At 54.1% G+C, this 19,621-nt stretch overlaps 1 protein-coding gene across 1 annotated transcript in view; it reads left to right on the top strand.

The window, feature by feature from the left end:
• The first annotated feature begins 215 nt into the window (after positions 1 to 215).
• Positions 216 to 19,621, top strand: part of KCNK3 (potassium two pore domain channel subfamily K member 3) — a 36,650-nt gene continuing 17,244 nt past the window's right edge. The window contains exon 1 of the mRNA XM_081068578.1: positions 216 to 613. Coding sequence (XP_080924704.1) covers positions 331 to 613 — 283 coding nt within the window. The 5' untranslated portion in view covers positions 216 to 330. The remainder of the gene's footprint in view (positions 614 to 19,621) is intronic.

Genomic DNA, 19,621 nt, shown 5'->3' with positions numbered 1-19,621 from the left:
GCCCCCCTCCCCCCCCCCGCGGCGCGTCTCCCCAGTCCTTATTTGGCTGGGCGGGAGGGCTGGCGGGGGGAGGCGGCCCGCGGGCGGGGGACGGGGGGCGGGAGCGGGGCCGGGCGGAGGAGGGCGGTGGGTGGTGCTGAAGGGACAGCTCCACGGCCGCGGCCGCGGCGGCGTTGGCGGCGACCGCCCCGGGGCGCGGAGCGGGTGCCCGGCGCCGGGAGCTGCGAGCGCAGCCATGCCCCAGGCCGCCTCCGGGGCAGCAGCAGCGGCGGCCGGGGCCGGGACGCGGGCGGGGGGTGACGGGGGGCCGGCGGCGGCCCGCGCGGGACGATGAAGCGGCAGAACGTGCGCACGCTGGCGCTCATCGTGTGCACCTTCACCTACCTGCTGGTGGGCGCCGCGGTCTTCGACGCGCTGGAGTCGGAGCCCGAGATGACGGAGCGGCGGCGGCTGGAGCTGCGGCAGCAGGAGCTGCGGGCGCGCTACAACCTCAGCCAGGGCGGCTACGAGGAGCTCGAGCGCGTCGTGCTGCGCCTCAAGCCGCACAAGGCCGGCGTGCAGTGGCGCTTCGCCGGCTCCTTCTATTTCGCCATCACCGTCATCACCACCATCGGTAACTGCTCGCCGGGCGGGGGGTGCGCGGGGGGTGCGCGGGGGTGGATGTGGGGGGACCCGGGGACGGCTAGTCCGGATCCGGCCTGGGCGCAGGGCTTCCCGGGAGGGGGTCCAGGCGCCCCACGCCGCACGCCCAGAAACCTGAGTTCAGCCCCGCGTGTCTGCTCCGCCGGGACAGGGCTCGGGGAGGCGTCGGTTCCTGGCTCTGGACCTGCCTCTCCAGCCGGGCCAGCCCTAACTTGTCCCTGCTAGGCAGTGTGTGTGCGGCCCCAGGGGACTGAAGTGTGTGAGAGGGGCCAGGAACGACCGGCGGAGGCTGAGCAGGAGGGGTGTGGCCCGCCAGGCCCTGGAGCTGGGCGCCGAGTGTGAGCTGCGGGAGCGGCCGCTCTTCCGTGTCCCTGCAGATAGACTTCAGCACCCGGTGTGTCTACACTGGCGGGGGCTCTAGGGAGACTCGTGGGTGCAGGTACTCGGCACTCCGGGGCACTCTCGGCCACTCTGGGTGACTGAAACACCTTATAATTGCGGCTGTGTGTGTGTCTGTGTGTGTCTGTCTGTGTGTGTGAGAGAGTGTGTGTCCAGTTCCCGGGAGTTTGGGCACCACCAACCAGTGCCTTTAAATTTTTTAGGGCAGCAGAGCTGGTGCTGGAAGCCAGATCCAGCCCTTTCCACCTTCTCTGCTGTCCCAGGAAAGCAGTCGCCTCACAAGAATGGCCCAGTTCTCTTCTCCAAGCCAAGGCTGCCCGTGGGGTAGAAAGCCATACACACACTCAACTTTCTCACAACATAGCACAGGCGCCCACACAGAGGTACACACAAGCACACACAGGGCAGACACAGGCGCACACACACATCACACAAACGATGTCCAGGAAAGAAATCTCCAGCGAGGTCCTTAATGTGCTGTTCAAAAGAGTCCAGACCGTGTAAACACCATACGCACTCCTAAGACCACGATTCCAGCCCAGCTCCATCACATCTCCAGCTGGATGACCTTGGGCAAGTCCCTTCCACTGCCTGGGTCTCAGGCTCACCTTCAGGCAATGTGAGGGGATGGCTGAAATGATCTCAGGGAATCCTCTCAGTCCGGACGTGCTCCCAGCCCACTTCCCTCGGAGCCCACTAGAATGCCTCCAGGAGCTGTTTCCTCCATCTTTCCCATCCCCTCTCCTCTCCCTGATCCCCTCCTTGTCTTGGCTGAGCTCCCAGGGGCTCATTGCCACTTGGCGTAGCCCATGATAAGATGGCAGTGTTTTCTTGGGAGTCAACATGAGTCGAGAGGGTAAAAGACAGGACTGAATGCTGCCCCTGCCATCTATCCACTGCAGGACTCTGTGCGGAGACTCCACAGCTCCCTTAGGACGACAGGGAGCTATGCTACATGGTCTCTGGATTCCTGCCTTGGAAGAAGAGCAAAAGGGCCTCAGAGGTAGATGTGGCTCAAGTGGGGACACCTCTGGGTACTGCTGACCCTGTGAGTTTAGGGCAGGATGATCAGACTCAGGCCTGCCCAGAGAGCAGCCTGCTTTTCTGGGAAGGACCAGACCAAGTTTGGTCTGGGGTCTCTTCCCTTCTCCCACCTCCCTGCCATCTGCCAGGGTTTCAGGAGCATGGAACACTCTCAGGCTTTCCCTCTCCCTCTTCCCACACTTCGTGCACTTGGTTACATGCCCCCTTTCCTTCTCAGTCCCATCGTCCCCAGCTCCCCAGTAACCTCCCAACTGACTTCCTTGCCTCCAGCCTTATTTCCCCAAGGGGCAAGTTCCCCTGGACAATGCTGCCAGAAAGAATCTCCCCAAAGCACAGATCTGACCATACCAATACCTTTCTCAGAAACCCTTGCTGGCTCCCCCTCCCATGGAATCTGGTACCTGCTCCTTATCCCAAATTTTAAGGACTTTCATACCTGGCTCCAATCTCTATGTCTAACTTCATGTCTCGGTTGTTACTGACATGATCCCTTCACTGCAGCCAAACGGTCCCCTGAGAACACCTTACGTGTACCTGCCTGGCACGCCTTTTTCTCTGCCTATTTATCTTGTCCAGGCTAACCTTTCAGGTCCAGCTCAAACCCCACTTTCTCCTTCAAGTCTCCCAGAATATCCCAAGCCACTGCTCTGGACAATTGCAGGACTTACTTTCAGGATGACCTGGGTGACAGTGTACGCTCTTTTGCGTGGTTATTTACATGTTAGGGGATGTGTTTGGTCTCTTTAATCAGACTGTAAGTAACCTGCTTGTGGGCAGGGCCCTGTGATTCCTGTCTCTGTGTTCCCCATGCTGTCACAGTACCCGGCAGCACACATGAGCACTCAGAGAAGGCTACTGATGGGTTTAAGGTGTGCAGACAGGAAAGAGCATCATCTTTGCCCTCCACCCCTGCCATTTCCCAAAGTGCTTGTAGGCCTCACCAAGAGAGTTGCTAAAAGCTGGGGGCAGAGGCAGACAGAGTGTGGTTCTGGTGATTATTTATTTATAAAGTGCTGGACAAGAGAAAAGACAGCACCAAAGCACCACCCTAGTTCTGGGGCGGGAGGGCAGACTGGCAATGTCCACTCCCTGCCTCACCCAACCATCCCTGGCTTTTTGTCACCTCTTGCTCTGTCTGTGTCACATGACTGGAAGCTGCCCACAAAGACTCTGCTTTAAGAAAAACCTGTCTGGGTTGTAATCGGATGGCTGGAAGGGTCCCTACATTAGATTGATCTTCAAAACACGAAGACAGCAGCCTCTGTCTTTGACCCCTTTGGGGATTCAAATGGGTCTCCGGAGGTACCAGCAATCCCATTGGGATAGAATAATGACAGACCTCCCAGTCATTCAATATCTTAATGATCACAAGGCACTTCCATCTCATTTCTTGAGTCCCAGCCTTCATAGCTCAAGGAAGTTTCCAGGGCAGGCATTGTTAGCTCCATTGCACAGATGAAAGCATGGAGGCTCAGGAATGGAAAGGGACTCTCCCAAAATAATGCAGTTGGCGAGCAGTGGAGTTAGAGCAAGAAGCTGGGTTTCCTCACTCCAAGTGCAGTGCTCTTTCCCCGCCGGTCTCTTTGCTGTTTCCTCTGCCTCCATATGCTGTGAAGCCCAGGGATTGGCATGACCAAGTTGTGCTCAGTGATGCCAGCCTACAGGGCACCCACAGGCAGCCTGATTGGTGGAGGGTCAGCAGGGTATGTGTTAGTCATTCACCTGGTTAGTCACACACAGTTTGCACTGGCTGCAAGGATTCCGCCAGCTTCCTATCTCTGGCCTCCCAGCCAGGAAACCATTCCTTTGTTGGGCCCTAAGTTCATCAAATGCAAACAGAAACTCTTTTCTGGGAAGCTTAAACTCTCTATAGCTGTTGAGTCATTAAACTCCTCAGGGCCCCAGCCCCATCTATTCATAGCCAGGAGGCTGTTGGAGCAGGAAGGAACCTGGAAATCAGCTCGTGCCAACCCCTCCTCTTGCAGAGAGGTGATGGGAGTCACATTGCCAGAGGGTAGCAAGACCTGCCTCCCAGGCCCTCACGCCTTCCACTTGCTCAGGGTGCCTCTTTATTTATTCTTATTATTAACAGCAGCAACAGCAACAATACTAATAGCAGCCACCATTTAATATCCACTCTTTGGTAGGCTCTACCCAACACACTTCACTTGTATCCCCTCAATTCATTCTCTCACCTACCCTTCAAGGTGGGCATTATTATCTACATTTTTCAGAGGAGGAACCTAAGGCTCTGAGTATAAATGACCCATGGCCTTGTGACTTGGAAGGAAACACCTGCCCAGACACAACTGAGCCTCTGACTCCCATGCCCTGGATATTTTGCCAGTTCTTTCCCCACTTCAAGAACCCAGGCCGGACCTTTGTATCCCAAGGGCACAGAGTACCCACAGCTTGTCTTTCCCCAGCACACTACAGCCAGCCTACTGCTCCCCCACACCCTGGCCCCTGACAAGCCTAGACCACGTACCAGAGCTGTGCCCAGCACCAGGCTTTACCTGAGGCTGCCACAGGCTCACAGGTGCCTGTTCTCCCATTGCAGGTCCCCAGAATCCTTGTGGCTCTAAGGCAACAAGAGACCAGGTGATTGATTAGCTGAGGGAGATGGTACAGCAAAGCTCTGTTCTGCTCTTTCCTCAGCTTCCAGCCTGTTCTCAGCTGAACACAGGCTCCCATCGCCCACCACGTCACCTGGGAACCCTTAGACAGGGAATTCAAGCTGGCAGCTCATGAAGGGACCTGTCCTTTTTACATCTTTCCAAGAAGGAGGAAAGTACAGAAGGGACCTGCCATCCCTAAAACCCCAGAGTCCTCAAATAAGAGAGTGAAAGGAGACATTAGCAATCATCCCAACACCCAGAGAGGTGAGTGACTCGCCCAAAGTCACATAGTAAGTTGCAAGGACAACTCTGATTAGCACCTAGGCCTTTGGGTGCCCAGACTGGAGTTCTCCATCACCCCAGCCTGTTCCTCTAATGACCCACCATCTCGCTTAGTAGTGGGACCTTGGCTGCTGATCGCTCCACTCCAGTTTTCTACTGACTTCCTGGGGCATGTGAAGGAGGCAAGCCTGGAACAGCCCCACTGCCCACTCTCAGTCAGCGTTTCTTTCCTCCCTGCCCACAGGCCACCTCTCTGCTTCGACCGCCCGAGCCTTTTCTGAGGCTGGTGTAGGAACGCAGGTACTGGCTTAGCAGCCAGAGTACCTGGGTTCATTGCTCAACCCACCTCTCCATTCACCGCCCCATCCCCTCCACAAGCTTGGACAAGTCACTTAGTCTCTCTGAGCTTGTTTTGTAATTTATAAAATGAGAGGATAATATGTGCCCCTTAGGATTAAATAGGATAATGTAAAGAAAGTGCCTGCTACAGCATAGGCACTTAATGAGCAGTATCTCTAATTATTGGTGTTATTAGTATTGTTGTTCATGTATTATTACTTCCGCCACAGAAGGCAACTGCTCTGTTTCCCAAGGATTGCCATGACCACAGCTACCTCTGCTCCTTCCCAACAGGTGGGACAACGGGGTTGGGGAGCAGAGGCCACCCCACCCTTCCCTTCATTCCCCTCGTCCCAGTCCCCACCCCCAGGCTTCCCACATGTTCACCTCTGCCTGGAGTCTGCCTGACATCCGGGCTCAGGGGCAATGCGCGCTCCTCTGAGCAGACAGACCCTGCAGAAAAGCACTCAGGGAGAGTAAGTACACAGTGGTAGGAGAACCTACCCAGGATTGGTGCAAGGTGGCAAAAGTTCCAATTCCACTTAGTGCAGTTGCTGGTCCTCTATGACCATCAGTTTCCTCATCTACAAAGTGGGTGTATTTGATCAGAAGTCCTTCTGACCGCCATGCCTCTTGCCTACACATCCAGTTCCCACACATCAGAGCTGGGGGCTGGAGATGTGGAAGGAATGGGGGCGAGAACAGGATAGGAATAGAAGACACATGCCTGGTCACAGTGGAGACAGGACAAACACAATAAGTGTTTTCAAAGAAAACATAAATAAGCACAGATGAATGTAGTGCAAATCACCACTATAAACAGCTTTCAGCTGGCAGCACAAACGGTGAATCTGTGAGTTGATTTTATAATTTAAAAAAACGTAGAAATGATTTCCCTGTAGTCAGCCAGCAGCAGGGGAAACGACCCAGCTCTAACTGAGACCATTATCAGTTTGGGCAAACCTCAGCCTAGACCCAGGATGGCATTCCCTCATCCTTGGACAAGTTACTTCATTTCTACCTGGGATGCAGAGGACTGCCATGTGTCTCTAACATGTCAGACACTGTCCAAGGCACTTTTCACTGCCAGCATTCCCACAAGTGCCCTAGGAGGACAGGCATAATCATCCTGTTACAGTCGAGGAACGAGAAGCTCCGAGAGGTTCGGAAATTGGCCGAGGACCCTACAAATATAAAATGACAATGTCAGGGCTTACACTAGGGTTAGAGGGAGTATCTTTTCTCGGAGCTACGCTGCAGACACCACCACCCGCCCCCCCCCCGCCACCTCCCATGGAGCTTCTGCAGTCCCTTCTATGTGAATGTCGTAAATGATGAGAGATGGGTACGGGTCCACACAGGGCACTCAGCTGTGGCCTCAGCTTCAGGGTCTCTTGCCCTCGGGACGGGACGAGGGATAAAGCATTTCACCCTAAGAGAAATCACAATTGTAGCTCCACCCCTCTCATTTTACAGTGTGGAAACTAAAATCCAGATTGGAAAGGGGGCTTGCTAAAGGCCACACTCAATTGTTCTCAGAGCTGGCCTTTGAGCCTTATTTACTGACACCTCACTCCATGCTCTTGGGGCCGCCACGGGCTCTTAGAAAAGACAGCAAGCTGCTAGTGGGCCTGTTCTGTTTGCCCTGCACCTCCTCTGACCCGTCTCTTAGCCTCTGGTCCTCAGAGAGCCATATGACAAATGCCTGTCATGGCCCTTAAGAGAGGCGTCAACAGCCAAGCTGATACCACCGCCTCTGGGTCTGCCCACACTTGCTCGTTGTCCAGAAACTGCAGAGGCTCAGGCAGCTCCCAGGTGGCTCCTAGAGACCTGCTCCTCACCTGGAGCCACCCCACCTGAGCTACTGCCCCAAGTCACACCTTCACTTTCCCGTTTGCTGTAGCTGGCTTCAGCTGCTGCCGAGAACAAACAGCTACAGGCCTCCCGGTCCTGTGGCCTCCTGGGATCCCTGCCAGGCTGGGGCCAACTTCCCACCCCTGCTTCTCCCTCCTCCTTCCTCCAGTGATACCTAAGGACCCCATTGTGAGGGGGCCACTGGCTGCTGTGAATATAAGGCAGGAGCCTGGCCTGGGCACTCGAAACAGAGTTCTTTCTCTCCTCTGAGAGGCCTTAGACAAATCATTCCAGTGCCCTCTCTCTCTCTTTCTCTCTGTCTCTCTCTCCTTCCCTTGTATTCATGGGAGGAGCAGACACTTCCCTGTGTGCCTCAGTCTTCCCATCTGCATAGTGGAGGTGCTCAGCAGTGCAGAATTTTCTACGTTAATGCTTCTCGAACGGTCGTGTGCAGTGGGATGACCTGGTTGATGTCATTTAAATGCAGATTCTGAATCAGTAGATCTCGGGCAAGGCCTGAGACTCTCCATTACCAATAAGGTCCCAGGGGACCCTGATGCTATTGATCCATGAGCCACACTTTGAGTAGCAAAAATTTAAATAACCTGGAGACCTGACTTCTGGGAATAGACATGTGGACTGTGGTTTTAATACCAAGAAGATTTAGAGCTGGAAAAATCCTTAGGAATCTGGTTGTGGAATGTTAGAGCTGGTGGACCCTTCATGAAGTTTGGGAGCGGGGTTGTGGCTTGCTCTGTGGGAGCCAGCCATGGAGCCTGGTGGAGCCACGTGCTGTACCATCACCGTGGGTGGAGGACAGGGAAGTGGAGAAGCGCTTGTCTCATGGGAAAGCCTGCAAACAAGAATCCACTGGTCCTCAGCTCTTCTCCTCCCTAACCGCCTGCCAGGGAAGTTGCTTAGATCCATGAGGAACAGGTGCCCCAGCAATTAAATGTCAAAGTGGGAAACTGGCATCTACTCAAAGTCCCAGCGGCAGCACGACCTCCAGCCCCCATGAGAAGAGGCTCAGGCTCATTTCTTCTTTCATGGGCTGGGATCCAGGCAGCGAAGGTCCATGGAGCTCACCTGGCCCTGTGGCTAGCAGATACTCTCACCCTGTGCCAGCTAGAGTGTGGAATGCAGGCAGCAGGACAAAGCCCACTCTTTGCTAGACCTGTCAGGCCACATGTGTCTGCACATTTTAAGAGGGACATCCACAACCTGAGGAACATTCAGAGGAGGGAAGCAGCATGTCAAATGAAGGACACTTAGGGAAAGTAGGCCTGCAGAGCATGAGGGCTACCTTCAAATATTTGCTGGGCTGTTGAAAGGTAAAAGAAACAACCCTGGGTTAATTGGGTGCAAGGGGTTGAACCAGCACCAGTACGTAGAGTCCATTAAAAGATTTAATTAAGTCCAATATAAAGCAGACCTTGTTAGAGTTGAAGCTGACCAATGATGGACTGTGCTACCTTGGGAGGTGGTGAGCTTCCCAACAGAGGAAGCATACAAAAGACACTAGATAGGCATGCTGCAGAGGTCACCTGTGTACATCAGGGTTCAACCGACAAGCAGAACCAATATGAGATATATATTAAGAGATGTAGTATAAGGAATTGGCTGATTTGATAGTAGTGACTAAGTAGGCAAGTTCGAAATCCATAAAGCAGGCCATCAGGAGGGACTGGCTGGAACTCTTTCCAGCATGGGCTGAAGCTGCTGTCCACCGGCAGAATTTCTTCAGGGAAGCCTCAGCTTGGCTCTTAAAGTCTTTCATCTGATTGAATCAGGTGCACGCAGATTATCTCTGATAATCTTCCTTACTTAAAGACAACTGATTATGGACTTTAATCACATCTACAAAATGCCTTCACAGCAACCCCTAGATTAATGTTTCATTAAATAATTAGAGACGTTAGCCAAGTTGACACATCAAAAAGATCATCACACCACCCATATGTCAGACTGGGGGGCTGTAATAAATGGCTTTTAAAATTCTTCCCAACCCTGAGATGCTTTGATTTCTTGATCTTTAAAGGGGCCGCCTGGAGAGTTAGAGTATCCAAAGTGAGACTCGGGAATGTCCTGGGGGACTGCAGATCCTCTGGGTCACCTGTGAAGTAGGACCAACGTTAGCCTTCATTTCAGTTCAGTTTACCAAAAATCATTGAGCTGTTCTGAGTGTCAGGCAGTGTAGCCACTGAAAGAGTAGAAAACTAAGACCCAGTTCTTTCCTCCAGGAGCCTCTGGTCCAGCAGAATCCTGAAACCACAAGTTGAATGGTATATATAGCTAAATCCTAGTGGAATGACTAGAATAGGATTGAGAAGGCTTCCTAGAGCGGGTGGTACTTGAGGAAGGCTTGAATGGAGAGTGAGGACTTTAGTAGGTAAGATGGCAAGGTGATGGAATAGCATGACACAGACTGAAGGGCACGAGTGTGCCCAAGGAAAGGTGGTTGGGAACAGACCCTGGAGAGAACTGACTGCTAGACTCTGGTGGATAGACTGATTTGACAGGCACTGGAAGGGGGAAGTGACAGGCTTCAACCTGTGTTTTCCTGCCTGGATCCTGACCATTGGGCGCCCCCATGACTCTTGCTGAATCACTAAGTGCCTCTATGACCCCAGTTAAACCAGTGGGTACCCTCGTCACTCCAGTCGAACTAGTGGGTGCCCCCATGACACCATTTGAACCAGAGCGTAATGACAACCTGTGCCTTGATTGCCTCCCTTCTTCTGGTCACCAGGCACACTTCAGCCAGCCCCCAGGGAGTGCTTTCACCCCCTCCTACCTACATACTTTCTTTTCTGGGCCACGGTCCACTCTGGAGCCCAAACCAAACCCAGTCTTATGAGTGGTGTGCAGGAGCTCTTGGGACAGCGCTGAGCTGAAAGAGGTGATGCCCTGTGGATACTCGCTGCAGGGACAGCCGCAGGTCCCCATTCTCGGACCCCCTTCATCTCTGCTCGAGGCTCCAAGGCTTGGCGTGGACTCAGTGTCCCTCTTCAGGAATGTGCAGGGCCTGTCCTGACCACAGCTCCGATGCAGAAATAACCATCTCAGAAATACCCTAAGAGGCACATTCCAGCCTGAGGGCCACAGGACTCTCTGGGGGGCTCCCTCCGGAGACCCAAACTGTCAGGCCCCTAGTGGAGGATCCCAGAGAAAGCGACGCCAGACTCTCAAACAGAAGGGGTAGGTCTAGTTCTCCTGGGACACAGGGGAGCATCCCAAGGCCTTGGGGGCAGGCAGGGGACCGGCAGTTACCTTCAGGTCTATGCAACAGAGAGGTCTTCCCTGGACTGCTCCATCCAGATCTTAGACCTGACAGGAAGCAAACATCCCCCATGGAGCCGCCTCGCTTTCCAAGGCCATGAATCAGGCTGCCATTATGAGCTCTGGGCTGAGCTCATTACATGCATTACCTCATTGAATCATCACAGCCACCAATGAGGGTGGCACTGTCATAATCCCCATTTTAAAGATGAGGACATTGAAGCTCAGATGGGTTTAGAAATGCTCCCAAAGTCACACTGCTGGCAAGTAGTAGAACAGGGGTGTATAAAGCATGCACAGCGCTTGATTTATAAAGCACTTGACCCTACAGTACCTCTTCTAAGCCTCACAACAACCCAGACATGTAGGTATCATTATTCCTACTTTGCCAGTGAAGTTGAGAACATAAGATCACGTCCTGCAACCCAGAGTCAGTAACAGTGGGAGCAGGGGTCACATCCAGACCTTCCAATCCGGAAACCGAGCTTTCCCCCTGGGAACACAAGGGCTGATGGTGGGTCACTCCCACTTAATGGTGTATCGTAGGAGCGCACGTCAGCCTGTGAATGGCAAAGGGCAGTGTTGTTAGGGGCAGTTTGTCACAGAGTGACCTTAGTTCCATGCACTTGTCAACACCATCCTTCTGGACAGAATGGAAACCTTAAACTAGAAATGGGAACAGAGTGACGGTTCTTAAGAGCAGCCAGTGAATGAGAGAGGGTGCCTTTTGGGGGGCGACTCACCTGCTCACCAGTGTGTTGGGGGTTGGGGGGCAGGTAAGATGGCTCCCGTGAGCTCCTGAGTAGGAAGCTTGTCCCAACAGAGTCAGTTGTTTGGGCCAGAGCGATGGGTGTGAGGGCCCGGCCCTTAAGAGTTAACTCATTATATCTGCACTAAGCCCAGGAGGCTGTAAGTTTTAAACACTCCTCAGGTGAAGGAATCTGCAACCAGGTTTGGGCTGCTCAGGACAGAAGAGAGCGTCTTAAGATCAGCACTCTACAGCTGGGAGGCTGGGCCCCTCACTAGCCAGCAGTGACCAACAGCACCTTCTTTCTGGGTTTCCTTGGTATTTAAGAAACATTCGAGAGACCTCTAAGGAAGAATTTTTGGAGTTCGCAAGCCAAAGCACCTATAGTGAGCCAGGTGGCAGAGACGTCAGGAGTCAGTGGGTGGCCCCAGGAGAAGGTCATGTCTGCTGCCCCAGAGGAGGAAGAGACTGAGTCTCAGTGGGGGTGCTGGGCACAAACTGTGCCTCGCCTTCTTGGCTTTAACTCTCAGCTTGCTCTCAAACAAGCCCAGGGAAGGGAGTCAGCTTAGGGGCGGCTCCTCGGCCGTGTGAGATCACTCACCTGAGAACAAACTGGGGTGCTTTGATCAGGCTGAGCCAGTGCGACTCTCTCTTCAGCACGTCCTGTGTCATGGATTTGCCACCATGAGGATTAGACAGAGCGAGACCCTCTGGGGCTGCTCTGGCTCCTTGGTCTACTTCCAGGAGGGGCCAGGGAGAAAGACCTGGACCCAAACTCTGTGGCAAGCAAGCTCCTTCCTTTTGGGGTCTTGCTTAACTCAATGCTCCAGAGTCCTAAGCACTCGCATCTTCCCAGGGCACCGAAGAAGCCCTGATCTGCCCTGCCTGCCCCTCAGGATTGTCCAGTGGATTCATAGAGGTGTCTACATAACCTTTCTTGCATCTGTGACTGGTGACTTAGTGCAGCTGAGCTGAGGAAAGTGGAGGGCACGGCCCCCTCCACTGTTTCTCTGCTCCTACCTGGCTATGAGACCTATAGCAAGCCACATCCCACCCTAGGCTTCTCTGCAAGAGACTGGGCCGGTGAGGTCCGAGCCCCTTACAGCTCGGACAGCCTCTGTTGGACCTACTCCTGGTCTCCGCTTCTTCCAGCCCTTCCTGAGAAGCACACTACCCAGAATTACACTCTTGTCCCCACTTCACCCCATGCTGGCTGAGCCCTGGAGGGACTTCCTCTGTGTCTAATCCCAAGAAAAGAGCTCTTTCCAAGACCTCCAAGTCACCCCCTTCTAACTGTGGCCAAGGCCTTATTATCAGCAGAGCGAGTCCACTGCCCCAGCCCCTGGGACAGCTGGAATGCAGGAGCCTCCACCCGGAAAGGGCAGCCACTCACGCTGGCAGCTCCCACAGTAGTCCATGGGTGGGGTGTGGGAGGAAGCAGTGCTGAGAGCAGGCTGACCCCAGCCAGCGTTTTCTGGTGGTGGGGGGCAGTGGGAGGGGGGGTAGCCCAGAGAAAGGCGGCAGAGAGTCTTACTTCCCAGATTGCCTCTGGACCTGAGCCGGCCCAGGGTGATTGCACTGCTGGCCAGTCCTGCAATCCAGGCCCTAGGCTAGCTTGCAGGCTTCCAGGGCACTGGGAGCTAAGGGCTCGCTCATGGACCAACCTTTAACATTCCACCTAGGCCAGTGACCTGCTAGACCTCTGAGGGACCAAAGGGAGCCCCATGGGTCCTCACCATGGTTTGCTATCTCAAAATGTTTATGGGACATTACACGATCACCCATTGCAGAGCAGGCCAGGCCAACTGAAGGTCACGGCAAGCGTCTTCCTTTAGCTGGAATGGGTCAGTTCAGGATGTGGACACTGGCATGCTTATGTAGAACAAAGGCTCAGCTTGGCACTTGGCAGTGGATGGCATTACAGCAATACCTGGGATCTTTCAGATTCCTTGAGAATCACCGATTCAGTCCAATCCTTCTCTCTTCTAGGTAAAGAGACTGAGCCCGAGGTTAGGGTTGAGGCAGAGACACCAGCAGTTCAGTAACAGAGCCAGTCCTCCACCTAGGCCCCCTGACTCGCCGTTCCCTCAGCCACCCACACAGCGTCCCTCCGTTCCCTTTGTTTTCCTGAGCATCTTCTGCACGTCGGGTATCATTCTAGGCTCCAAGGACTCAACCCCAATCCTCATGGTACCTACATTGCAGAGGAAGCAGAGAGGCAATAAACTAAATTATATGATCACAAATAAAAACATTATCTTAATGGTAGTAAGTACCAGGAGTCAGTAAAACAAGAGGATGTGGTAGAAAGTGATGCAGAGGGGGGAATGGGCACTCCTGGAGAGCCTTCACGGGGGGCAGGGGGGTGGCTGTGTAATGCAAAGATCAGAAAAGAGCCTTCCGGCAGGGAACAGCAAATGCAGAGGTCCCAGGTAGGCTAGAGTTTGGCATGTTTGAAGAACGGGACCAGAAAGAGCGGTGCGGCAGCAGCACACTGAGCAAAGAGGTGGTGGCAGGGAAGGGCAGGGTCTTGTAGGGCCAGGGAGGCCACAGTCAAGTCGGGATTTTATTCTAAGTGTGATGGAATTCACTGAAAAGTCTTAAGTAGGGTTGTGGTGTGATATGACTTAAATTTTTACCAGATCCCTCTGGCTGCTCTGTGCAGGTCAGATGGTTATAGAATAAGAGGGAAGCTGGGAGACCAGCCGGGCTGCAGTTCAGTGATTTGAAAGAGAGCATGATGGAGGATTGGACACCCGATGGAGACCCTGGAGGTACAGAGCAGAGTGAATCGAGTATGTGTTTGCGAGGAAGACTTGGCCCCACCTGCTGACGCATGTGTTGGAGGGCAGTGGGAGTCAGGCAAAGGGGATCGTTGAGGGTGGTCTTTGCATGATTGGGTGGAGCGTAGACATTTTCTGAGATAGGAAATAAAACCTGGACAATAACGAGTTTTATAAAGAGATGAGATTTAAGTCTTCAGTTTTAGCACATAGGTTAATTTTGAGATGCTTATTACAAATCCATGAAGGCAGTTAGAGAGACAAGTCTGCAGCTCAAGGGAGAGGTCAAAGCTGAGATATAAATTTGAGTGTTATCAGATGGAAGCAATATTTAAAGTCATGCGGCTAACTGAGATCAGCTGGGGAGAGGGGAGACTGGGAGAGAAGAGCCCAGGCCCAGCCCCAATCTCAGGAGGTTGAGCAAGGCAGGGGGCCGCCAGGAGACTGAAGGAAACCTGGAAAATGGGGTGTCTGAGGCTAAGAGGAGTGGTTCAGGAGGGAGGGAGCCATGCATTGCCAGTTGCTGCTAGGAGATCAAGTCAGATGACCACCGAGAAACAATCAGTGGGTTTGGCAACACGGTGGCCACTGACCATGAAAACAGTGTAACATTCAACAGCTTGTTCCAGGAACACGGGAAGGTTAGCGTGATAGGGGCATCTTTTGTATTTGTCTAGCTGAGGTGGAACAGAAGAGCCAGATTCCAGGAGAGGCAGGGGAGAGAATGAACAATATCATAGCTCCCAGATTCAGTTTCAGAAATGCTTCACCAACCTCCTCCTGCAGGGGTCACGACCTAATTATCATTATGTCCATTATGCAAATGAGGCCCAAGGCCCAACAAGGTTATCGTCGGCTCAGGGAACCATGTCAAGGACCCGAGTCGGCTTGTCTGGCCCCCAAAGCCCCTGCTCATCACGAAGTGGCCCCTCTGCCCCAACTGCCCGCTCTGCTGCCTCTCCTCAAAGCGTATTCCCACACCCCTTCTGTCTCTCCCCATGCGTCCTTGTCCTTTGATCATTTCTGTCAGCTTCCAGCAGTCTTGGCCTCCCTCATCCAGGAAAGATCTGCTTTTTCTCTTTGATCCTGCATATCTGTCCTCTGCTGTGTCCTCAGCTGGGCCCTGTTTCCACCCCACCCCCAGTCACAATACGATGTCCTCACACTAAGGTGGGGGACTTACAAGTTTCCAAGAAACTTGGGGGAGCCTGGGCCTGTGGGAGGGGAGTGTGGCTTCCGCCTCCCTGACTGCCATGTGTGAAGAGCCTAGGGACTCTGCAGGCCTGGCCAGCCTGCAGACCCTGCTCCGCACCGAGGGTCCAGAGACAGGCCGGGGTTGACTGCAGAGGCATCCAGAAGTGGGCAGCCAGAAGAACCATGCCTTAAAGTTCTTCTCAAGAGAATGATACACATGACAAGTAGTGGCAGGAGTCCTAAACAGGGAGATGTAATGGGCCAAACTGGCCACCTGGCTGCTACCACCACTGCATGCCCTTCAGAGAAGAGGGGGGCACACAGGACCTCAAAGTCCCTTTTGGAGCCAGAGTGACTCCAGTGGGGCGTCATGGGTGAGGCCCAGAGACAAGTGAGGCAGGGAAGCCCTGTCAGGAGCTGGGGCACAGAGCTCTCTGCCTGGCGCGGGTGTCCCCCTCCCTCCTCGGCCTCTCCATCCTGGTCATGATGAGGGAGACGGCCCAGGATGCCCAGAGCAACTTCCAGCTCCTCTCTCAGATTCGGAGGCCCCGTCAGCCCCCAGCTGCTCCAGGAGGACCTGGTACCAGGCTCCCAACTAGAAAAGACAAGCAGAGGGGGCCCAGCATGCAGGCTCCTCAGGCCCAGCCATACGCCCTGAAGACCTGGCAGGGGGCTGCAGTAGTAATTAGCTCCTCACACATCCCCCAGGGTTATTTTTAAGCTTCTCATTCTTCCCTGGTTTATTTTTAAAGTAACACCGGCACATGGCTGGCCGGCTGCCCTTCCCAGGTGCTGGTACCAATTTGGGCCAGGAATGGAACAGGGCAAGATGCCCCCCTCTTCAGGGCCCCCACTGAGTGCCAGAGTTAACAGCCTCTCACTGGATGGCCAGGGTGGTTCCTACTGTGCCGAAAGCCTGGGTCCAGCCAGGGGCGAGCAGGGGACGCTCAGGAAACTCCCACACGTCTATCCTGGCCCAAGTCACCTCACTGGCCAAGCCTCAGCTTTCTCGTTTCTCAGTGGGGTGAGTGATAGTGATCATTGCCTCCCTGACTGTCCAACACTGGAAAATCGGGGATACACTAAATGCTGCACTAATGAAAAGGAGTACTGGGGCTAACACCCCCTATGAACATACTGCCCCACTGTCAAGCCAGGCCCTTCTCCCTGGGTGAGTGACTCCCATTCTGAGAGAGTCCTCTGTCCCCTTCACCCCTTACCCACCTGCCCTGAGACCTACCTTCCACATTTCCAGTCTGGCTGAACTCTAACCCAGGCCCCCTGAGCGAAGGGCAGCTGTTAGGCTGCTGGTGGCCGTTGAAAGACTTCAGCTTGGGATGGGCAGTGGGGGAGCAGGGGGAGACATGGGCAGACCCACATTACCCCAGCACTTCCCCCTCACCCACCTCCTCCCTGGCAACCTTCAGAGAGCTTAGCTACGGAAAAGCACTGCCAAAAGTTAGCTCTGAAACCCTAGGGTATGGTACATAGCAATAGCTAAGGCTGGAGAGGTACGACATATGGTGGAGGATGTTGAAAAGCAGATTGAAAGTTTGAGCTTCTTTCCCTGTAGGCAATGGGGAGTCATGGAAGATTTTTGAGCACCAGAGTGACACGTACAGAGTGGAGTATAATCTGGAAGTAGGTGTGGGGAAGACTGGGGGTGAGGGGACTGGAGGCTACTCTGGGCTAACAGTTAGGACCTTCTGCCCGAGTCCAGACTGCAGAGGGTGAGGGCCCAGACCATAGTGGTGGCTGAAGGAACAGAAAGAAAGGGCAGGACTAGGAAAGGAGGAATGGCTGGGGCTAGATGTGGGGGAAGAGGAGGGAAAGGCAAGGTGTCCACCTGGTTGACTGAGGCATGAGGACGTTATCAGAAATCAGGCAGCACGGAGAAGGGCAAGGGGACGGGGGAGAGTGGGAGATGCGTTCAGGTGAGCAGGGCACGCTTGGGTGTCATGGTTCAGCCAGGTGGTGAGTGGAGATCCAGCACGGTCTGGAGCTGCAGGCGAGGTCTTGGTGTCCTCCCTGGAGCCAGCATCGGGGCACCCCAGGCAAAATCTTGGCCCCCTCTTTCAATCAGGGTGCAGAACGAAGCAGAGGCAGCAGGGGAAACTGCAAGGGAGCAGTGGGAAGCAGGAGGCTGGAGTTACCAGAGAGGAGGAGGCTTGGCCCTGAGGCCTGAACACGGCCAGAATATGAAGGGAAATGGGGATGCCAACAGCCGAGGCCACAATGTATGACTGTCCAGAAGAATCCAGCCAAGGGGTTTGGGCTGCGGAAATCCAGCCTGCTCACCAAGCTATGCGCTGCAAGGGGCTGCATCCAGCCAGAGGGGCCCATGTTTTCTAATTTGTCCCCGAGTGCCATGGAGCTAGGGCAGCCCTGCCCATAGGGCACTGGGTTTGGAACTCAGGACATTCCTGATGTTCCTGGGGAGAACAGTTTTAGTGGGTGAAGTGAGGACAGCCTGATGAGTGAGGGGGAAAGCAAGACCAATGGGAGGGCATGGCGGGCCTGCCTCCCTTCCTCCCTCTCTGGCTCCCTCTCCTCAAAGACTTGAGGCCAATAATGAGAAGCTAGCAAACGACAGTTGAAAATACCCTCCAGTGAGGGGTCTCCAGGAAGAAAAGCACAGGGCTGGTGCAGAGTGCAGTTAGGGGGTCAGCTTTGGGAGGGGAGGCCTTACCTCCTCTGAATTGGGAGGAGGGGGAAGGGAGTAAAGTGCACAGAGAATAGAAGACACATACGGAGGTCCTGGCTCTGCCATGTACTTGCTGTATGACCTTGAGCAAATCGACCTGTCTGTGACTCAGTTCCTGCGTCTTTCAATGCGGATAATAATAGTACCTACTGAATAGGGTTTTTAGAGGATTAACTCACCTAGAACAGTGTGGCACATAGTAGTGCTGTATAAAGGTCGCTGGTATTGTTTTGAATTGAGAAGGAGTGAGCAGTGACAGAGGCATTTAATCATTTGACAAAAGTCAAGTGCAGAGAAAGCCAGTCCCCCCCACCACCAGATTCCACACGGGGGTTGGGGGAGGGAGAAGCAGGCATAGCAGAACTATAAGCAGTAGCTGGAGAAAGCTGGGTCCCGACAAGACCGCCTGGATCCTGGGGACACTGCCCAGCTTAGAGCTCTTGGCACCATAAAAAGCAAGTTCAGGACACAGATGCACAAATAGGCAGCCTCTATAGGCCATAGGAGCAATGAGGTCATTCTCCTATTATACTCTGGCCCGGCCAGTCTCTCATCTGATTCTGGGCTGTGAACAGCAGAGCGGATGGAGGGCTTCAAAGGCCGGTGGAGTAGCAGAGAAAATTGAAAAGGCTGAGAAATCAGAGGTCAGAAGAGAGGTGGCAAACCCAGGGTGAGTCAGGAGCAGGAGGCAGGCAGGGGAACGAGCGTCTGCCTCCATGTCTCTGTGTGAAGGGAAGAGACCCCACGATGGGGACAGCTGATAGTTGTCTCCACTGAAAACAGGCTGAGCAGGAATGGCCTGAGCTTTGGTCGTTTCATTCTGCCTAAGGGGCATTTCTGATGGACAGTGCGTAGGATTGAGTGAAGTATGTTTCCATGGAGAGTGGTGGGATCTTAGCTTCCAAGAAGAGTCTCTTGGGTCCATTGAGCCTGCAGGGGGGAAGGGCTGGATTTAGTGGCTTTTTTTAGACCTAATGGCGTGGAACTTGAAGGAAAAGCCGGGCCCAGAGGCCAGGTCTTGTGGGGGTAGGTGGTGGGCTGGGGAGGGATCCGTCTCCCTTTGCTGAGGTACAGACTTTCCTGCTTCCCTGGGTGTGTCCATCCCGTAGACCATCTGGTTCTTGTACTCTCTGCCCTGGATGATGGATGAAGTTGTGCCAAGAGGCCACCATGGGGGACATGTGGGGTGTTGGAGTGAGCGTATGTGATGGAGAGTGGGGACACACGTGGAGGCTGGCTCAGAGGGAGAGAAGGTCCTGGCTGAAGTCTCTGTTGCCTGGAATCCCTCTCCTCCTGGGCATTATGCCAACCTACACCATCAGAGCTCCTGAGCCCTGGGGAGTGTGTTGAGCCTAAGAAAAGCCTCCTTCACATCTCTTGGCATCTATTGCCAAATTGCCTGCCAGCCCAGAGCTATTTGGGCCACTGGCCATGACCAGAAAGGAGAATGGGGAAGCAGGTGATGGAGACAGGGTTCCACACAAGCTCCAAAGCCTGCCCACCCAGCCCAACCGATCCATCAAGACTGGCTTCATGCATCTGCTGGGAATCCACTGTGGATACTGGACAAGGTGGCCAGTGGGAGAGGGACCTACCTCCATGCAGGCCTCTGCCCTCACCACACCTGGCAGAGAGTGGTGAGCGCAGAAAGTGCCCTTCGCCAGGCCAGAAGATGGGAAGATGTGCCAGAGAAGGCAGCCCTGGAGCTGTCCTTGGAGGGCTGAAGAGATGAGGG

Source organism: Rhinolophus hipposideros (assembly GCF_964194185.1).
Source record: "Rhinolophus hipposideros genome assembly, chromosome: 12".
Taxonomy (NCBI): Eukaryota; Metazoa; Chordata; class Mammalia; order Chiroptera; family Rhinolophidae; genus Rhinolophus; species Rhinolophus hipposideros.
Note: the sequence above shows the minus strand (reverse complement) of the source record. Positions and strands in the feature narration are given on the sequence as shown.